General features: G+C 41.1%; 1 protein-coding gene across 1 annotated transcript in view; it reads right to left on the bottom strand.

Annotated features, from left to right (window-relative positions):
- Positions 1-21,593, bottom strand: part of LOC124272954 — a 56,832-nt gene extending 35,239 nt beyond the window's left edge. Inside the window, exon 1 of the mRNA XM_046708196.1 lies at positions 21,332-21,593. Within this exon, the coding sequence (XP_046564152.1) occupies positions 21,332-21,593 (262 nt within the window). The remainder of the gene's footprint in view (positions 1-21,331) is intronic.
- Between the last annotated feature and the right edge of the window lie 240 nt (positions 21,594-21,833).

Here is a 21,833-nt window from a genome sequence, read left to right as displayed (position 1 = left end):
GGATAGCTTTAGCTCTAATTGCCAAGAAGGAGGAAGAGAAAGACTCAGTAACCAACCCAGCAAGAAGTATATTGTTAAGTTCTATCCTGAAGTCAGAACTGAAAGAGTGAAGAGTTTTATTAGCCTGGAAATCATCATAAAAAGATTAAAAACATAAGTACGCAGGATTCGGATTCATTAAGGGCTCTAACTGCTTGGTATAAATATTTAGCAGGGACTTGAATTGTGCAATGAAAGTTCAAAGATGACTCTATCCATTTCGCTCAACGTAGGAACTTCGTATCAATGGGAGGTTCTGTGACCAAGAACAAGTCTTAGACCCTGGGCGTGCGGATGCGAATGCAAATGCGAGGTTGCCGCTCTACAGACCCCTACATATACGATGGTGTTATCAGAAATTTCAGATCGGACCAATGATCTCTATACAAATATTAGAGAGGAGGTGGTTGAGTCCCCTCCACTTTGGAACTGGAAACGACTTTAACAGAGTCCAGTGCCTTCGAGCGCATTTGGCTTTAGATTACGATATGTCGCGGCTTGAAGGTTAAATGAATCAAGAGATGGGACACGAGGAATTTAACTGCCAATAACGTCAAGATTTATTACCCATTTAATGGTAATTCAACAGGGTTATGGGGTTTTGTTTCCTACACAAAAATGTGAACCAAATTGGTTTTGGATTTCCAAGAAAATTTAAACTGTTTTCGAGACCTAGAACATGGCATTTCATTTGAAGTTAAATTTGTAATTACAATGCTCTCAATAGTTCATATGTTTTACCAGCAGAAATATGAGTATTCACGAAAAGAGATCATGGAACACAATCACTTAAAACCTTTGAAGACTATTAATTTTAATATACTAGGTGTGACAGGGTAAATGCTGCCACCTTACAGCGGACCTAGTCTGAATTTGGCAGTCAGGAATTGGAATTATAACCGAACTTGAAATTACGCAATAAGATTACAAAGCGCTGATACCAAAGAGGCGGCGTCTCAATCCAAAATCGTAACCAATCTCCGCACGATCCATGTTTCCATGGTGTCTTAATAACTTTCTGGAAATCGAGAAAGATCTGACATGTTATTTTTAACCATCGGTTTTTAACGAGACTACTGGCTTTTCAATGAATTAAATGATACTTCTGTTGTTTTACGGAAACCACAGCTGAATATCACATTTATAAGGTTATTAGTTTCCCAGTACCACACGATCAATTTATTGATCATAAAACTCCCGCCAGTCTTACAAGCCATATGAATTAGTAGAGATTAAATTCGATAATTCGAAGGATCAGGTATGAACGTCCAGAGTTTAGGACTAGGGACAATAATAGCATCATTGATATGAAGAAGGAAATTGTCCAGAAGTCAAATAACTCATCGGGGAAAATGTTTAAAGGGTTTCTAAGCGCCAGATCGATGTTTCCGGGAGCTGATGTATGTTATCGGCACCTGTAATATTAATCATGAGCTTGATCAAGAGCGATATGAAGCTCATGAAAAGCAATGATTCATTGCCAAAATACTTCCCATTATCTGAATTGAAGTGTAGTTTTTGCTTTTCCTGTAGTTTTTATCATTTTCCGATTGCAGTGGAGAAATAATTAAGGTAGGAAAAGTGTTGGCCGTTTCACCGTTAATAATTCGATACTCCATCTTTCCAGATGCTTAGTAATGCTAGATTTAGGGCCTGCGCTTTACAAACCGGTCATTTCCATACTTTGAAAAGTATCTGGCGTTCGTACGTTATTTTTTGAACATATCGAGTTCTCCAGGGTTTGTTGTTTTACTGCTGCTTGAAGTGCCGTGCCTTGCTTTTAAATTTTACAAATTATTAAATTTTGGATTCGCATAGGATGGCGACGGGAAGCGAATTCTCAGCCTTCTTTGCGTGCCTCTAGCCTGAACACTCATTGTTGGTGAACCATGCTTTCGTAATATTATTGGAATTACTGCCGGAAGGATTTAGGGATACTCATCAGCAATGTTAATTAGTTCATCAGAGAAATCTTTATAGGATCGGTACATTCTATAAAGAGTTCGGAACTTAAAATCCCTTGCTAACTGGAAGCTTACGTACAAAGGCCAGTTAAGCTTTTAAAGTTCACTCGGTATAGATTAATATCAACAGATGGTTTTAGGTTTTCATGAAGTATAGCAGGAGAATGGTCTACTTCCACACAGTCACCGCTGGACCCGACCCTCAAATTCATTTTAGTAATTTCACAAATTCGTGATTGATATTCGGGCAGAATAGGTTCCTGTACCAGGGTGTAAATACGTGTTTGGAACCGTAATACATAAATCATTGTGCAGACAAAACTCCTCAATGGATTTACCTTTATTTGTATTTGCTACCCAGAGTGGGTTGGCCATTTAAGTCCTTATAACTCAATATACAGGTTTAAGGTTGTCGCCACAGAGTTTGAAGATCAGTCTTCACGGGCTGAGGCCGGTGAAAGTTATACGAAAAGGAAGCGCCAATGTAAATGTAATGCGATGAGTCGCACTGCAATAGCGAAGATTAAGAAATGCGTGTAATGTATGGGGCTATATAGGTAACATTCTGACGACTAGGATTGAAGGAACTTCAAATTATTTACAGGTGAAGTGATGATAAGCATTGAGAATGGCGTAAGTCAAAGATCCGTCTGCTTTAAATAAGTCCACCCAGACAAAACGCTGACAACGCCACAATCCTGGACTGACTGTAGCAAATTTAGCCAATTATGCCGTAGTCTGCTGCAATTTCCACTTTTGTACGATGGTGTTGGAATAAACTATGGGAGGTTTACTGAGATTTTACGCACTTTTGGAGGGCGACAAACTCGTGCCTTGCTAGATTGGACGAACGCGTCCATGTCCCGGTGATCCATTTATTTGTAAAAGTTACGGTTTATTTCCAGACTGGGGCTCTGCTACCACTTCCTTTGTGGCGAAGAAGAAAATCCGGAAACCCAGGGTTTATTTTTCCTCAGGGCATTATTACATTGGGCAAAAGATTGGGGCTTTTGTGGGTGAAGCAATGATGATGAATTATGCACAGAAGCTGACCCTGACTGACTTTGTGAATTGCCAGAGGGTAGGCTCCGGCGGAATCTGAGGCGAATGTTACGAGTGCAGAAAATCATGCGGAGGTAATTGTTACCCAGATCAAGTTGGTTTAGGAACTAGAAGATTTTACGAGAAAAACTTTTAATTGGATGAAGCCAGACGGTGTTTTGGTTTTGATGAAAATGTTTCCCACCGGTCAGTCTTGGAATAAGTTGTTTTAGCACAGCTTCAAAACTAAGCACCAGTATTTAAATCGCTTTTCTCGGTGCTTTAATTCTGGACCGCTCTTTAGAGAGAATGATCTCTACCGAACAATTGATTTTCTTGTAATCACTGTTACAATCTTTGGTAGGAACAACTTGCGCGTTTGTTTTAATAGACAATGTCAAAATTCTTACGCACTGATGATGAACCACTTCACTTTTGGCATTTGTAACATCTCAATTGGATTCCAAAGGTATGGAACTTCCACTTTGATGTGACAGTAACCAACCTTGATTGACTTTGTGTAGGGTACGAAATGAAAACAAATGCGTGGTTTTGTTGGATCTGGTTGTATTTCAGGGTAGGTGAAACGTTTTGACGATAATACGCGATTCGGCGCCTTCATAAATCTCGAGAGCAATATCAATTTCCATCCATATCGGCAAAAAGGTCTACGCGGTCTTACAGTAACGCTTATGAATTATTAAAGTGTTTCCGATGGGCGTACGATACCGAATGCCAAACCGACGTTTTAGTTCAGAAAGGGAGGTTGTTTTGCCTGGTGCCTCTTAAGGTATTCGCCAGGCCAAGAACCGAATGCGTCGCGATTTAATTTCCGCATCCACCACAATGCTTAACCGCTGGGTACGGCAAAGGTTTCCAGAAACTTTAATGGGTGACCGATACATCAGTGGTCACCAATTACAAATACGATAGTGGCCCGGTAATCAATGGGGTGGACCAGTCTTTGGTTGTTAACATCAGATCAATCGAGAAAAATTATCAAGAGGACGTTTTGATTGCGTTTGAGGAGTTCAGCGCAAGGTTGCTCATTGAACAAATCATCCGAGCTCCCCAGCCCACGGAATTAATACCGGGATAATTTTCCGCGGGCGGATTGCTCCAACCTCGCCAGCACCAAGGATACCGGGATGATACTGCACCAGAATCCAGCCGAAATAATTATTCCCACCTGTAATTACCGGCCATGCTTGCTTCGACGCCGACTCGGCAAAAACAGCAGAAATTAATATGGTAAAATTCTAACTCTAAAAATGCCAAGACTTTTCAAAAGGAAATTATGTTTAATTTTCAAAGAGAGTACGTACAGCAATTCGCCGATATAAATCAAGGGCTTGGCGATAAGCCGATTGGATGGTCAGGGCTGACACGAAATCTACGCGGTGAAGTTCGGACCCGAAGTGGTTATCGTTTGGGCAAAGGAACACTGTTTCTTTCGGGCGTGCAACCATCACGATCGCCCTCCACCATTGCAGGAGACAGCCACGGTTTAATTTGGATAAAATATCTCTGAGATCCCACAGGGTTGAAGACGCTTAATACCGAAGCACCACAACAAAGAATTGGCCATCGCAGATTCTACCTCGAGAAAACAACGCATCGCCAGTTACAATGATCAATAGAGGTTATCCATACGGACTTGAAAATGGCGGCAAACTTAAAAAATGACAGCCTCCTCAAAACCGGCGTCTCGATCACTGACTTGCCGCTGATTCCGGGTTTATCGCAAAACATCAAGATCAAAGAATCACCAGATGGCCAGTTCGGTTCACTGGTATTTACCGCAAAGGGTTAGTCTACCAGATGATCAGCGATGCTGATGTTGGCACTTCCACAAAACCCATTGCTATTTATGTCATTCAGGTTTTCCGGAATCACCATAACAAGTCTCTTCGGCTTTCCCACGTTCAGATTTCTATGCTTTCTGGAACTTCATTGCGAGATACTGGGATCATACGAAATTAGAATCGGATGTTACTAGTCCCCAAATGAGCTTCTCAAATTAAATTCTGGGGACTTCTAGTAGCGTATACCGCTAGAGGACAGAAGCAAATTCCTTATCCGTAATGTTATGGCTTTAGCGTTTCAGAACATAGTTCAGGCGAAAATGTTTTCAGGCTATTGGATAATATCATCCCTGTTGCTATATAGGAGAAACACTCAGGGCGGTATTATCGTGACAAAAGGTCATTATATTGCATTAAATACGGTGAAATATATTCTCCTTTCATCATCTCATTGTTGTTTCTGAATAATTATTTAAAATTCAGGGACGCCATTGATAAAGAATCTTTGAAGTTTATGAGTTACTAGCAATGCCAACTTCTCTATCAATAGCGGCACATACCATCAGCTGGAGTGGTGAGCGAAAGTATTAGATGCTGCCCTCTATACGTATTATCATGACTTAGGGTTTTAGATTGTTTATTTGGCAGAATTTCTGTTTAAAGAAAATAAACTATGGAATTGTGGCGGGTAATCTGAGAGATAAAAGATGAAGTAATAGATTTTGCTTTAATTTATCACCGTAAATACTCTTTTGATAAGTAGGAGGATTTTACTAGAGCGAGGTAGTGCATCAGAGGTAGGATCCAAGGTTTATGGAATCCAGAGATCACAATGCATCAACGACACGACTTGCAGCATATAAAAGTATAGAACTGTTCGTTTTGAGCGACGGTTTCATAATTGCCACACTGCAGATGTCGGCGGGCCGAGCGCCATTTTATACACTTATATTTCTCACGGAAGTGGAACCCTCAGCGATCACCCATAAGGCGAAAGCATACCGCGACTTAAACCTTAACGTACGTCATGACCAGAAATGTTGACGTGTTCTTTTCTTCGTTGGTTTGGAACGCTACACATCGCTCCGGTATTCAAATCTTATCGCACACGACGCTTTGGGCTGGAAAAAATTAAAATTAGTGGAATCACATCGTTTTCACGATAGATTCCCTCTTACCTCTGCAATAGTAAGATGGCTTTCGCTGCTGAAAACACATTAAATGGTATTACGCTCCGGCTGCGTATATCCGGCGATATCCGAAGATAATGGCGGTATCCTGGATGATAAATTACGGGTGGATTTAGTGTCGAGTGCACCGGAGCCATCAACATATTTACCGATAACTGATCCGCACGAGGACATCAGCCCACCCCAACTACCTCTGGTACCGGAATGTATAGCCTTTGAAGCGGCAAATGGGTTGGTGGAAGAAAATGTATATGGCTTCAATTACCAAATCGTCCTTCAACTTGTCAAGAGATGAACCAGATGGTGGAAGTATCATGATGAAGGAAGAATTCTACACCCACTTTTGTCACCAAGTGTCCAACACAGAACAGGGTATCCAGAATTAGCGGATATCAGAATGATACTTCCCAGGTTACGGCCGCGAATTCTGCGCCTTCTGGCGTGAGGAGTCTAGATAACATACAAATCTATAATTTGAAATACAATTCATTTATTAATTTGCACTATTATAATTTTCGAAAGAGATGTTGTGCCATGCTGGGGCGCGGTGCGCCATGGCCAGCCAATGACCCCAACAAAGGTCCAGGATTTGGTTTGGTTCATCCCCGTATTCAACTGAAATGGGTTGTTCTTGCATGTTTGTTGTTAGAGTGCTCGGTGGTTGTTAACATCGACCTTAATTCTACGACCAGGTGAAACTTGAAACTGGACCGACTTCATTGATATGAAGTAAGTTGATGATATGGCTGTTGGAAGTACTCAGTGATAACGATATGACCTCTTCTGTAATAGTATCCTGAAGCTCCGATGACGTCCAGTAATATTTGCAGCGGCAGGCACAACCAGAGAGATAATAGCTGCCGGCTTGTCAGTTTTACTATGATCCGCATTGATCACATCCCACACCATTTATTCAAACACCCCAAAACGACAGCAACCGCGTTAATAACGCTGGAGCACATGGAAAACTGCGCTTTCTAACCACACTGTTGCGGTTAGGAATTTAAAAGTTCACCTTGATTCAGTGCGCCCAGCTCTTGACTGATGCCTGCAGTAATGTCGAACAGTTAGTTGGTCATGGGATAACATGTTACCGGGATCAGGTGGGGTTCAATCTGGCAACCGATTACGAATCGTCTGAACGCTCTGCTGCGCTTTATTGCGTTGCGTCTCTCCCGGTTTGAGGCACTTTCTTCTAGAGTTAGAACACGGTTTCATATAATACCAGCGAAGTTTTTGACCCCAGAATTAATAACGATTTTTACTCTGTAGGCTGTTGCGGTATGATCTGCGCGATATTAACTGGCTGTTGAACGTTAACGAAGCATGCCACAATGTTTGGGGCAACATCCTAAATCTTTATAGTCGTTAATGACGTTACACTATCAGCAACATGTAAAAAACATTTTGCAGGGCAACACGTTTCCGATAATATTACCATCGCCGGTCAACTACCTACTAATGCGGAAATAGCGCGTATTTGCGAAGCCCCTGGAAGCCCTATTTGCATTTGTACCAGTCTTGACTTGCGGTTGTAAGCTTTATGAATTGAGCTAATAATTGGTTTACCGGTCGAGACGTGATGAAGGTATTTGATGACGTTGTATTGGCCACAGTCGGTTTTATGACTATCTATTTGGCAGAAAAACTGGTTGGAGATTTCCCCATGTGTGTCTCTTGCGATGAGGGTTTCACAATCCAATATTCTGCTTTGGCTATTATTGGACTTATCGTCAGTATTATCGATGCAACTTTCGTCTGAAAGATGTTCACCGTGAACGTATCTGATAGTGGCGAACTACAGGAAATTGATTTGGCATCATAAATTGTAACTGTAATGTGACTGACAAATTTAAATTCGTGCATGACTTTTCTGTTTTAAATGACAATGTAATGATATATGTTTTAAGAAATAAAACTTCATTTTGACTCTGTAGCCGCTTACAATGTTTGTTAATGCAGATGTGTTCTGCCGTCAATCACTATGGCTGGTTCTAATGACGATTCTTGAGCTGTCAACATCAAGCTCTCAGCAATACAAGTCTGAACGTTGACATGGCAAAGCCATTTCACATTTTATTAATTGACTTTGACCCGATATCTTACCCAAACAAAATAGGGATATCACGAAGGTATTTCTCGATGACTAACTAAATGTATGTACTGCGAGAAGCCAAATCTTGGCATATACGCAGAAATTCATATCAGAGCCACTCTTTGGAAGAAAATCTCTTTCAGTTTTCAGTGAATCTCCAGTCACTGATAATACTTCAAGTATCTTCGTCAAAGTTGCACAGACATCCTTCGCCAAACATATTTTATTGTTGTTGGCGTTGTATATCCATCATATATGTCACCTGAATACTCCACTAAAGATATGAAAGGGATAGATGTTCTTGAAAATAAGCTCGTATTAATGGCTATGGAATCAAACAAGTTTTTATTATTCAGCTACATTTAATTCCGGAACGGCGAAGGTGAACATAGTGATCAATTTCTTACTGTTGGTTATGATTACGGTTTCTGATGGCTTTCTAGTGATACTGGCACTGGTACAACTATGGCGGGCATAGAGTCTTGATTTATGCAAAGTTGTCGATGGAAGAACACCTGTTGAAACCCATAACCTTATACCAAACTTCTATATCATCCACAGGAACTACTTTAGAAATGCATCACCAATAATATGCCATACCGAATCGTGGAGGTTGGGATAACTGCAATTAAGTACTGCTTGCAATTGTTATCAAGCGCAACAAACAACAAAAGATCAATTTAGTGAAAAATCATTTCCTTGAAAACACAGACTGCATTCAAAAGAAAGGACATGGAGGTCAAATGGAATGTAACAAGAAGATAGGAAACAATGTCAAGAAACTGGAGGTATGCACCACCACTGGCATAATGACTTTGCTTCATATTATTCCGAGAGAAGAAGATCGATCTCATCAGATCTTCAGGTATCGAGTTGCATTGCACGTTAGTAATCACGTTTCGAGTTGACTGGCTGGGGTCCCATTGCAATCCTCCTTCCAAATTTTATGTGTTCAATGGGTGCTAAGTCTGAGGAAAATGGAGAAAGTCGATAGTCTAGTCGGGTCAAAGTCCATAGAATGCCTTGCTGTATGCATAAAGGCATTGATGTTGAGAAACTTCGTATTTTGGAATATCACTTGATCTACATTAACGTGTAGAGGGGGTGTTCCTGGTAATACTTTTGATGAAACCACACCATCACATTACCGGCATCTCACCTATAGACAGGTCTCATAACGAGTTGCAAAACGTTCGCCGGCCCTTACAACAGGCACGGTTTAGGACATTTAACTATAACTGCTCAGCAATAAATACCTATCGCTATCTTATCCTCATGTCTTCAACCAATTCGACCTGCTGAAGGTGGAAACGAACCACCTCCTTATAAGGATGCCCGGGGTAGCTCCACAGGAAACTTTGCATGCAGCACGCTCCGCTGGTGCGTGGACGTAAACTCACTCACTCAACGAAGTTTTTCTGAATTGCACAATACATCAATTTACAATCCAGATGAAAATTACAATTCCTCAAACGCATCAAACTCAACGTCCTAATAGAATTAGAGTGCTGACTCCTGGCTGGAATTAGGGATGTCATTGCAGTTGGTGGAGGTTACATCCTATAGTGGAAAGCTACACTTGGTAATAGACAGTAGTGACACGTAACCGGCGATTAATGACGACTATTTGAAGCGCCATGCGGTGTTAAGATACCCTTTACCGTAATAACCAAAAGCAAGAGGAAAAAACCACACTCATGTTTGTAGCTATTTAAAATGGATCGACTCTACTTTCGCGATTAAATTTAACTTATCAACGGTAAGAAGCATCTTCACAAAAGGCATGTAGCAGAGGTGTTCTGAATGCGCAGTAAAACCACCGAAATAATGACGCCACCGCCACCCCACCACATAGACCTATCTTTACAACAGGTCAAGCATAATCTGTTCACCACCAGGACGTCTCCACAAGCGAGCATAGCCTTAGAACGGTATCATCCAATCCAGAGGGACTCACTTTGCCACTGTCCACCCACTGGCTATCATATGCTTTATTTATTTTAGGTGATAGCTCTTCTTGAATGCACGGTCCTCAACTTACCAGTGAATGATTAAAAAGGTGCTGAAGCAGCCCAGAAACGTCATGTTAAAATAATAAAGAAGTTGTAAATCCATACCCATTGCCGCAGCATCTTTACATCGAACATCGAATACTTCGAAAACCATGATCAATCTTTAAAACATAAAATCCCAGGTTTGGCAGCTGGTATACAATAACCGCTTCCATAAACTCTTTCAGTAAAAATAACAATTTATAATTTAAAACGAGTATCAACTCATGCCACACTTCTCCATTTAATTGACTCTAACTACACAAACAACATGATTTTTGCATTGGCGACTTTGAAAGGAATATCCCTTGCTTCTACCACATTGACAAGAAAATTAATTTGCTTCGGTCACTTCTTCATTCATAGATTTTGAGATATATGTGCATCGAGAAAGATGTCTTTGAAGTACCACCCACTCGAATTTACAGGATTTGCTTTTAGGAGGAACCAACGAAAAGATTAACATACCCTTGTCAAGAGTTACTTCTCTGTCCTGGGGTTTCAGATAAGCTTCTTCCTATTCTCAATGATTTCCCGTGGAAATGGTTTACACATCCGTGTATATAAAGCATACATAACATCTTTGCAACAAACTGCCGCAGCAATACGTTCATTTTATCTTGTGCAGATAAAGGAGTTTGAAAGAAGATATATCTGCACTCATCTTTTCTCCAAACATTGTCAAAACTCCTGTGTCTAAACCATGTGGATGAGATATGTATACACACAAAGGGTCAGTTTCGAACATGCATTATATAATTTAAAGATAGGAATACATGCTATTTATTGCACGCCATGACATCCTGACAATTTAGTGGTGTAAAATCAACCCACCAATATTAAATATGAAAAAAAATGTCCTCCTGGTTTTCTGGCAATTCTGTCCTGGAGCTTCAATATCGTGCATGATGTGATCACCCACCGCTGATCAATTCCCTGCCCATCCCTCTGCAATATAGGCTACAAGAAGCCTGGAATAAGTGTACAGTCAATTTTACGTTACAACTCCCCACCATTAATCATTCCCTTACAGGAAAGTGTCTGCAGTCACTGTTAGTACGGTAACAATGATAAGGACACCACAATAAGCTTGATGCAAAGAAAGCATGCATACCAACTGATAATCCCTTCTTTAGCGGCTCAGCCGTGAGGAGTCATCCCATCTGAGGGCAATAGGAATCGGAAAATAAAATGTCAATGTTCCAAGTAAAGCCATTCTGTTGCTGGGTTCGTGACATAGGACTAATAACCAGTCTTGTAACGCGATAGATGTTAATGGTTTGTACATTTATTTACATATTGCGCTGGAAGTGATAGCGAATCAAAGAAGTTCAAGACAGTAAGGTTGAATCTATTGTTTCGTAGTCTGAACGTATTGAAATGAGAGAATTACGTATCCAATATTTGAAAATGAGTGCCGATTATGGACAAGCTATGAGTGTGCAGCACAAACTACCAATATATATATATATTTCTTATATGAACATACTACTGTGATACTACCGACGGTCCCGCAAACACATTGCTGCTCATATAGTTGGTGTTTGTTTCCACTCAGCAGTTAACAATACTATGATAAGCGTGATATTGATATATTGCTATGTTCCCCGCCAGCTGCAGGGTAGGTATGCCAGCAAAACACAGGAAGTAGATTCTGAAGAAGATGTGTCGGAGGAATATAACAGAGATGCATGGCCTTCAGCATAGGCCTTTATGGATTAACACAATATATTCAACAATAGACTAAGCAAGACAAACTTGCAAGAAAAAGAACTTTACAGCATCAAAGATTTTTGCATCAAGATCCAGTAACTTCAACGCATTTACTTCCCAGAACAGGTACTTCCATCCGTCTCTTTCCACTTATCTGAACAGAAATGATATGTAAGTTTAATCTTCGCACAATATTTGCTTTCTGCACTCAACTCTCCAAAATAAAATGAAAAAGAGAACTTAGCGGGCTAAAAGTCAGATTTTCAAAGGATTTAGGAACCTGTTTAAGAAGTCATACCATTGTGCAGACTCCACTTGTTGTTGTTCCATCCATCTCGTGTACTTCACAGAAAGATAAACAATAACCGATGCACCTTCACATTCCTTCTTCCCACATATACCGTATCAACACATCCTGATGTCGGTGCTTTGAACAGTTGAGTCCTATGGTTTAAGAAATATGGCATACTATGCGCTTCTGATAGTCACGGACCTACAACTAAAAAAAGTCAAATCTCCATGAACTCCTCTATCACGATCTCATATCATACAGTCAGAAGCCATGTGTATAGCCATAGCGGTACCATAAATATATCTGAATTACCTTCCTCTAGTAGTCCGTAAATCCGCGTCTTCAGTTCTTCCCAAATACTGGCAGGATCTCTTTTAAAATAAAATTGTTTTAATGGGATATCAGCAACATGGTGAATGTGGAGAATACATACCCATATTGAGAACGTAGGAAACCGGGAAATGCAAACCCTATCGAATCTGTAATACCGCTGCGGTTCTAACATTTTCTCTATTGATTTCTTTTCTTTGACCTTTCAGCTTCCATACCAACCCGTGAAGGTCCGGGTTAGAAATTAACCTTCAGTAACCCATGCCATGTCGTCGCCAGAGGCGACTAACGGGATCGAATTGGTCAGGCTCGCTGACTTGGTTGACACATGTCATCGGTTCCCAATTTCGCAGATTGATGCTCATGCTGTTGATCAGTGGATTGTCTGGTCCAGACCCGATTATTTACAGACCGCCGCCATATTGCTTGAATATTGCTGAGTGCGGCGTAAAACTAAAATTCACTCACTGACTCATTATATGTTACTACCATAGTTACCCTACTAGGTCTACTTTTGGTTGTATAAACTTATAAACACTCCACACACGTTTCTTTGAAGGCTTACTGTTTACGCTTCTTCACTTGAATTGTTTGTGTTTACATTTCACTCGTTATGTCACGAATCGAGGACAACATGGTGGTGAGACAGTAAGATCAAGTCCGAGGTTATTTCCAAAGAGGATGAAGCCAGGATCTTGACCTATCTTCAGAAGACTGGGAAATACACCATCTACTCCGTACCCACTGTCCTGGAAGGAAGGAACAACTCAGTGGTCAACATATTGGACGTGTAATCTATCTCATCGGGGAAAGAGTTACGTTCTACAACACTTCAGCGTTCCAAAGACGATCCCACAGGAGAGGATTACTTCAGAACTGGGACAAGTTGTTTCTCATGGACAGGATCTTGTTCAGGCGAATAAACAACGCCGAAGGTATTGAACATCAGCAAGTTCTACCAAGGAACAAGATACAGGAAATACTTCAAAACTCTCCATCTTGTGAGATCAAGGTTCTTCTGGTCTGGAATGTCTGAGGATGTAGAGAAGAACTTCAAGAAACTGTGAGATTGTGTCTGACACAAATCCAAGACCTCTGTGAAAGCTGCATTACTTGTAAGCATCCACACTTACCAGCCCGTGGACTATCTCAAGCTCGAGGAATCCAAAAGGAGGCTACATAATATCCTTGTGATCACAAATAATTTTACTCACTACTCCATTGCCAACTCGCAACCAATCAGCTAAGACCACAGTGAGAGTACTGTTCAACAACTTTCTGGTACAGTATGGATTCCTGGCTAAACTCCACAGTGACCAAGGAAGGAACATCGAGGGCAATATTATCAGAGTACTCTGCCAACTTACTGGGATATATATTTACAGCAGGGGACGGCTATACTTGCTGGTGATTTCAATGCAGACATTCGTCATTGTGTTGACAATAAAACCAGATCTCGTCTGTTACAGAGAGCGCTGGATGAACGATCTTTATTCTCGGTTGTACCCTTGGACGATGAGGGATAAGTATACATTCTCAACAAAATCTAATGAGGTTAAAACAATGCTGGATTATGTATTTGTACATATTGACAATTTACATAACGTAGTTGGTCAGACTATTGACCGTACTGTTCCATACAATGTATCTGATCATAAACCTATTCTAGTAGGTTTTGATTTAGAATCCCAAAATGTTACCTACGGTGGGACCTAAATTAAGTTGGAGGAAAGCCTCTGAAACAGATCGTATGTTATATCGTTATGAAACAGAAAATTATTTCTGTAACGATATATGTAACCCTTCCCATTTTTCATCCAATGCCGACTTCATTGAGTCATATAATCAATCCATTACAAACGCACTTACTGCATCTGCAATCATGTATATCCCTTCTTCCAAATTCCACCCACATCTTAAACCTTACTGGAAAAAGGATGATTTACAAGATCTCCATTATGATATGCGCTGCAAAAAGACGTTTCTGGATAGAGATGGGAAATCACATAATCAAAATGATAGTTCCTATGCATCCTACAAAAAGGCAAAACGTATCTTTCGAAGGCAGCATCGAAAATCTAAACAATCTCTTTTGATAATAGATTTGATGAAGTTTGTGAAGCTGCTGAAGTTGATATTCATGAATATTTTAAGGCCAGTAAACGGTATAAACGAAATTCTGGTACTATTAACAAACTAGTATATGATGGTAATACAGGCTCAGATGCTGAAAGCATATGCAATATTTTTAGTGAATATTTCAAAGCATCTCGATTCCCCACTTAGACAGTGCCTTTGATAGTGCTTTTTCAGATGAATGCGAAAAGTATGTTTCTGAAACTGAAGCCAAACAATCTGAAGCAGATGATACTACCTCCCCTTTATCATATGATATTACATTTAGAGAGGTACTAAATGCAGTGAAAGGGTTAAAACAACAAAGCCACGGGCCCAGATTGTCTGAGCAATGAACATATAAAATACGCAGGGAGATCATTAATCACTCATATTGTCGCCTTTGTTTAATGCCATCATCAGATATGAGTACGTGCCACTTATGTATAATCTTGGCGAAATTCTCCCAATACACAAAGGTAAAGGCAAAAGCAAAATTGATCCATCTAATTATCGTGGCATAACGTTAACATCTACCCTGAGTAAGCTCTTAGAACGTCTGCTCCTAGATAGGATTGAGAAATGGACAGATAATAACACTTCCTTCCCCACCCTTTCCAGTTTGGCTTCAGAAAAACGCAGGAGCTGAGATGGCAGCGCTTACACTTACTGAAACCATTGCATATTACAACGAAAAGAACTCACCAGTATACTGTGCTTTTCTCGACAATGAGAAAGCGTTTGATCGTGTGTGGGCTTGATGGTCTATTTTATAAATTAGACAAACTTGGTATATCTGGTAAAATGTGGAGACTCCTTCGTTTATCTTATATGTCTATGCACTCTTATGTTGGTTTTGCAGGGTTCAAATCGAACCAATTTCATGTTAAACAAGGTGTCGGGCAAGGCCGTGTTATATCAGCGTGGCTTTTTCACTGTACATAAATGACTTATTACATGATCTTAATAGAACAAGTTGTGGATTATGCCTCCCATGGGGAAAATGTCCCGGCTTATTGTTAGCTGATGACACAACCCTTACCAGCTCCAGCCCCAAGGGACTGCAATGTTTGCTAGATGTAACTGAATGTTATGCAAACAAATGGAAGCTGAAATATAATGTAAGTAAGAGTGCTGTATTGATGTTTGGTAACAACAAAATGTATCGCCCAATGACCTTTTATTTTGTAATATCCATGTACCTCCAAAACAATTCATTATTTATGCTGGAGGTATTTTACTACCTCCAAATCATCTGTTAATAGAACAGGTAATGTTTGTGAGAAACTGAGAAAAATGATTAATATTAACCATGACTCAGGGTTGCATTATGGAGGATTAAATCCTATTGCTGCAATTCGTATATGGGACAGAGTTATACTGCCATGCTGCCTATATGGATGCAGTGTATGGGGAAAACTATCTAATAAAGAATATGATATGTTGGAAACCACACAGCGTTATTTCTGTAAAAAATACAGGGTTTTGATAGGTATATGCCTAATGAAGTTGTTGTGGATAACCTTGGTATTCTGTCATTACAAGCTTATATAGATCAACGCTCTCTGTTGCTACTTGGCAGATTATGTAACAGCAGTATTAAGTTTCTTTTAAACAGTTGTTTTTACATAGATTCTCGCAATATGACAATTAAATTATGAATGGCAGAAAACATAAACGAGATATAAAATCTCCTATATTTCATATGTTGGAATTATTAGCTAAATATGGTATCCAGGAAGAAATTAAACAATATGTAGTGTGTTCTAAATTTTTATGTAAAGGAAATGGTCAAGAATAGTACGGGAAAAGGTCTTACAATGTGATAGAAAAGCAGCAGAGTATGCCATGCAGTCAAGGCTATCATTGATACGGTATCAGTCAATAAGATCGGACGGTGTAAATCGACTATGGCAGCTGGCGCTTGACAGACCAAGGTACTATAAACGTATTGGTTTTTATTAAACTGGGTTCTGTTCCCATTCAGTCAAAGGAATGTGAGTATGGCACTGTGGCGCACGATATTTTAAAGCACGTTTTTTTATGTCTTGTAAGATTAATATTGCTGAAAAGAAATGTCTTATTTGAACAAATTTGTGACTTACTCGATGACAATATCTTTGTAAAATTATGGACCTACGATGATGATGATGAATTCCTGAAATTTCTACTTGGCGGAATACCGGAAGATGTAAAGGACCAGCTAAACTATGATGTGTGGGCAAATGTTATAATATGTGTCTCAAATTCTGTATGTAAATGGAAAAATATTTATAACTGTTGTATTTCACCATCATGTGCCAGTAATATGACTGTATAACATACATATACATTTGTAATCTTCAAACTATGGAGGAAATAAAGAATATCTCTATCTCTATCTCCCTGCTCTCGTCCATCCCTACAATAGCACGGGACACGAGAGCACAGGATTTACTTCCTCCTACCTCATGTTTGGAACACACACTCGACTCACAGCGGACGCCTTTCTTGGATTCAACCTTGTACAAGGACAAACTAATTGTACGCTAACAACCTCAAGAAGCGGCTACAGTTTGCGTACAACATAGCTTCTTGAGGTTGTTAGCGTACTGAGTGGAAAAAAGATGTCTATGTTGTTGTAAAACAACTCATCAAGGACATTCCTGTCTACACTTTGAAGCAAGAAAGTGGTCAGGGGCCAGTGATAACTCTCCACCGCAACATGCTCCGGCCACTTCTGCCTCCAACAAGACACGCCCAGGCAGAATGACACTAATCTAGGAGAAGCAAGAAATCCTTTTCACCTCGGGTGAAGAAGTTTCAAGCATCAGACAGATCCAAAGAAGACAGTCGGGATGAAGAGGACATCATACTGCTGCCCAGACTTAGGAGCCTCGGATTTGATTCCAAGTGCTGCTATTTCTATTCCGCTGCCAACCAGTAAGGGATTACAGAGCTAGCAACTGACACAGCTGTCTCCCCTGTCAGCACTTCACTTCTGGAAAGGTCGACTTCAATGTCGTATTAGGGTTGTTGGCTGGTTTAGCGAAAACAATGTTTGAAACCAGTTTTAAACCGGTCACTATTAATTGTTTCAAAGGGAACCAGTCTATAGCTCAAAACATTGTTAGAAGCCACAATCAATTATTTTAAAAAGAGTATGAGTTATATAGCTTATATACAGCCAGTCTGCTCTCGCCTGGCTGCTCTCGGGTCAGGTTGACCTTGAGCACGTTGCTATAGCAATGTCTAAACAGTAGGTGTTGCCTGGCTGCTCTCGCCTGACTGCCTAGGGTCGGGTTGACCTATAGCACTTAGCTATAACAGTTTAATGTGGGTTTCTTGAACAGTTTGTGTTGCAAGGTTTACTTGGCTATGTTTTACATCAAAAACAGTTTAAGATGAATCTTTGATGAGATCCTTGTTTTTGTCAGGAAGGTTTGAATGATTTTGTATCGTCTTTGCTGATGTCAGCGGTTTTCCGAGTCTTGGGTAGAATCTCTTCTTTCATTTGCCGGTATTTTAGGATTTCCGACATCACCAAACGAAACTCTTCGTTGATCGTGTTTAACTTGGCTTCGGCCAGCACCCTGGTCTCCCCATGCTTCAGCTCTTTACGTTGCAGACGACGTGAAATGAAATTAAGGCTATTCCCATCACCCCGATACTCCGGTGGTTATTTCTAACCACGGCCACGACGGGTGGATAATAATAAGCTGACGCCTGCTACGCCTAATCACGAGAGATGTGTCCACGTCGTCGATGGCATTGACGGCTCGATGGTATTTTTGGTGCAATCTGAGTCACACGCTGCGTTCTCGTTCAAATTGGTGTTTAATTTTGCTGATCTGTCGCAAACGAAACCCATCCACGGTTTCAAGTGTTTGAGCCACTTCGTCCATGGCAGGATACAATCCCATCTCGAGTATATTATAAGTAGGAAATAAGCTTCAATTGATCTGCCGACAATTGTCGACAAATGTACTTTAAGCTGACGAGGTGCATATGCTCGGATAAATGAATGTATTCGAGTAAAATGAGAGGCTCTAGGAAAACCATGACCCCTTTGAGGCTTGTGGTGGGGGCTCTTCCTGGTTGTATATAAACACAACAACGTTTATAATGATGGCGATCATACCAGCATATTTTAACCCATTTAGAATTGGTACATCTTTTGCGGGGTCATCTCTTAGAAAAACTTCAATAATAAGTGTAGAACCTTGTATCACTTTGATCCATGTTTCTGGGTTTCATAATTATGATTTTTTCAATCGCATCAGTATATCAGGGCGGGTGACTAACATATTATCCGTTTGATCTAGTAACGTTGATACGTACACCATCTTTTCGTTGAATGGAATAAAACCATCCAGTAGAGCCCCATTATGTTTCAGTTCGATGACATCACCATCCTCATCCATGACGAGATAGGGATATGGATGATCAGGAATTCGAAGATCACTGGATGATCCTTTGTTCAATATGAAAGATCACTTACTGTTGGTTGGTACGTGCAATATGATTCGATTCGGTTTTAAACATCACCCATGGTTATGCTCGTATTATGAAAGATCTTCAATTGATTCTCAGACAATTTCTCATGCATAAACTTTTAGCTGATGAGATGGATTTTTGGATGTAGAAAAATCTTTGTGAGCGCGATTTTATCCTCCAAGTTAATCATGACTCCTTCGAGACTCGCGTAAGATTGACGGTTTTCTGTATATAAATCAAGCAAACGTGATTTTGATGTTTTCGAGGCAAATGGAGGTTTACTCCTGTTATAATTTCAACATCTCGGTCGGGTGATGCCTCCCCAAAGAAAGACTTTGATATAAAGCGTAGAATTGTTTGGAATCCCCTTGTGTGAAATCGGTCGTGTCTTTGAATTCAAGCACCAACTGTAAACACGTATTTCGACTATCCGGTCGATTCGCTAGCAAAAATGACCCACTTTATTTGGGATGAGGCTTATGATCACACTCCTTCATTGCGAAGGGACGTAAGCCGCGATGAGAATCCCTTTTGAGGACTTTGGTTAATAGTGATCCCTCGACTCCACAAACACGTAGGAGAAATGAGGGTGATATCGAGTAGCCAGTTGATTTGGGAGGAGATCAACGTCCATTGGTTATCATTGGTTAGGACGAACTGGAACGTCTTTTTAAAGAGACCTCGTGTCTCGACATAGTCTAAATCGCCTTATTGCCATCAAATGCCGGGACCATTTGATATTGTCATTGAGGACATGATTGTACTGGGTGTTTTTCAAAAGCCCTCCGGTTATGACATCGTCTAAATCTCCTAGGTTACCACCATCGCCGCGGACTTCCGCTCGCCTGTAAGTGTTGCTTCTTAATTCTTAACCGTATATTTTGCCTTCGACCCCAGGTTCGTTGAAGCTGCGTGTCTCCGAGGTCGGAGATCGCTGTGGTAGGGCATTTGCTCACTTGCATGACCGTTTCATTACCTGAAGCTTGAGTCATGGTCGTTTGATGTGCAGCGTGGCGCTGAGATAGCTGATATGCATAGGTTTATGTTTTATATCTAAAACAGATAGTTTGAGTTCCATGATGTTGCCCCGTTTTAACTTTCTGTACTGTAAGAACGGAAACGATTCCGTTCTGCCATTGTTGCACTTTTCTGTTTTCACCGGCACGGATCTCAGCAGCGTGGAAGGACGTTCGCCTTGAATATTATCGGTCGTGCTTACCCGGTCGATATGAACGAACACCTCGTGATAGACCACACGGCTTGTAATTTCGAACACGTGACGCTGTCTCGGGGTTGTACGTTGTTTGACTGCAACCTGAGCATTCTCTCCAAGGGCCTACCGAATCGGATGGGTTTTTGCCCCATTCGTGAACGTCAGCGTGCCATTCGCACTCATTGAGTTTGAAGCTGGCTCCCATGGGTTTGAAAATTTCATCATTGAGCATGCACACACTGTAATAACCTTCGGACAACTCGCGGCGATTTCCATCGATGAATAGCTTGTTGTTCCCTTGATGTTAACTGATGTTCGTCCATCATAGGTAGTAAGTGAGATCGCAGAGTGCGACGCAGAGTTGACTTCGAGGTCCCCGACATGTTATCGATCGCGTGCAGCAGTAAAACAGGCTTGCTGTTCGTGATTCCCGAGAGCGTGAGGTTCATATTACAAATATACGAGAGACTGCGGTATACTTTCAATATGGTTACACCCAAGAATTAGCCAATGATTTATCCTCAAAACGATACCAAGGTCACCGCTACCGATCTCACGCACATGAAGATCTCGCTTTATCGATGTTTTTCAAAGTATAGGCTTTCGGTCCTGAACTTCAAGGCAGTCCATGCATGGTTTCACAACCCGATGCAATTCTGGTAGAATCAACTCAATTTTGCCGTGTAGTGCGCGACGATGGGGTGTGGCGTGACCTTGAATGACATGCGTTGCGATGAACAGAGTCGGTCCGTGTTTTATTTTCATGTGTACTACAGATAAGGCGCATCCTGAAAGTGATCGGCGCCCGATTCCGCAGGACCAGGCGTGGGATGCATCGAACAATACATACTATCGGCTGGCTTATGAACGGATTTGTGGCAATTTCGAAATTGCTCCGAACACAGATTGGCGTATACCAGGTAAGAACCACGGATTGGGTATTCCCTACAGTGATGGACTTCCCGTGAAAGAAGCCAGCGCTGCTTTGGTAAGACAAGATATCCTACTTACACCGGCCGATGTTCTGTGGGCGATGTACGCCCACAGGTTCTGGTCGAGCCATGTGACCGTTTTCAACAACAAGCCCAGCAACCATGACATGATGCTGCCCAAGATGCCGGGCATGGCTTCCGCAGATTTGCCGGCCAGTCTCACCAGGGCTTCAATTTCAACTGCTTTTTTCATCCAGTCTCTGATGTCGCCACATTTTTTGGGTGGTGGTGGTGTCAGTGCTAACACCAGGGTCGGTACGATGAAGCCCAAAGCCATCAGAACGCTGGCGATGGTGATCCCTTGCTTGCAGAAAAACGTTCGGATCCTGTCGTCCAACGTGGTGTCCTCGTAGAGGACTCGGTCCATGGTTTCTTGCATGCAGCTGATCTTCGATCGAAGCGCTTCTCGGTTGTATGACGCCGCTTCTAATAGGGTCGATCGTTCATCATGCAACTGACATAGCCTTTCTTCGATCTGACGTCGGTTGATGTTGTCGCCCATATTATCTGCTTGTTC

The sequence above is a fragment of the Haliotis rubra genome, unplaced genomic scaffold (assembly GCF_003918875.1).
Source record: "Haliotis rubra isolate DU_JTF1 unplaced genomic scaffold, ASM391887v1 Scf1749, whole genome shotgun sequence".
Taxonomy (NCBI): domain Eukaryota; kingdom Metazoa; phylum Mollusca; class Gastropoda; order Lepetellida; family Haliotidae; genus Haliotis; species Haliotis rubra.
The sequence above is the reverse complement of the archived record's forward strand: the minus strand, read 5'-3'. Positions and strand labels throughout refer to the sequence as shown.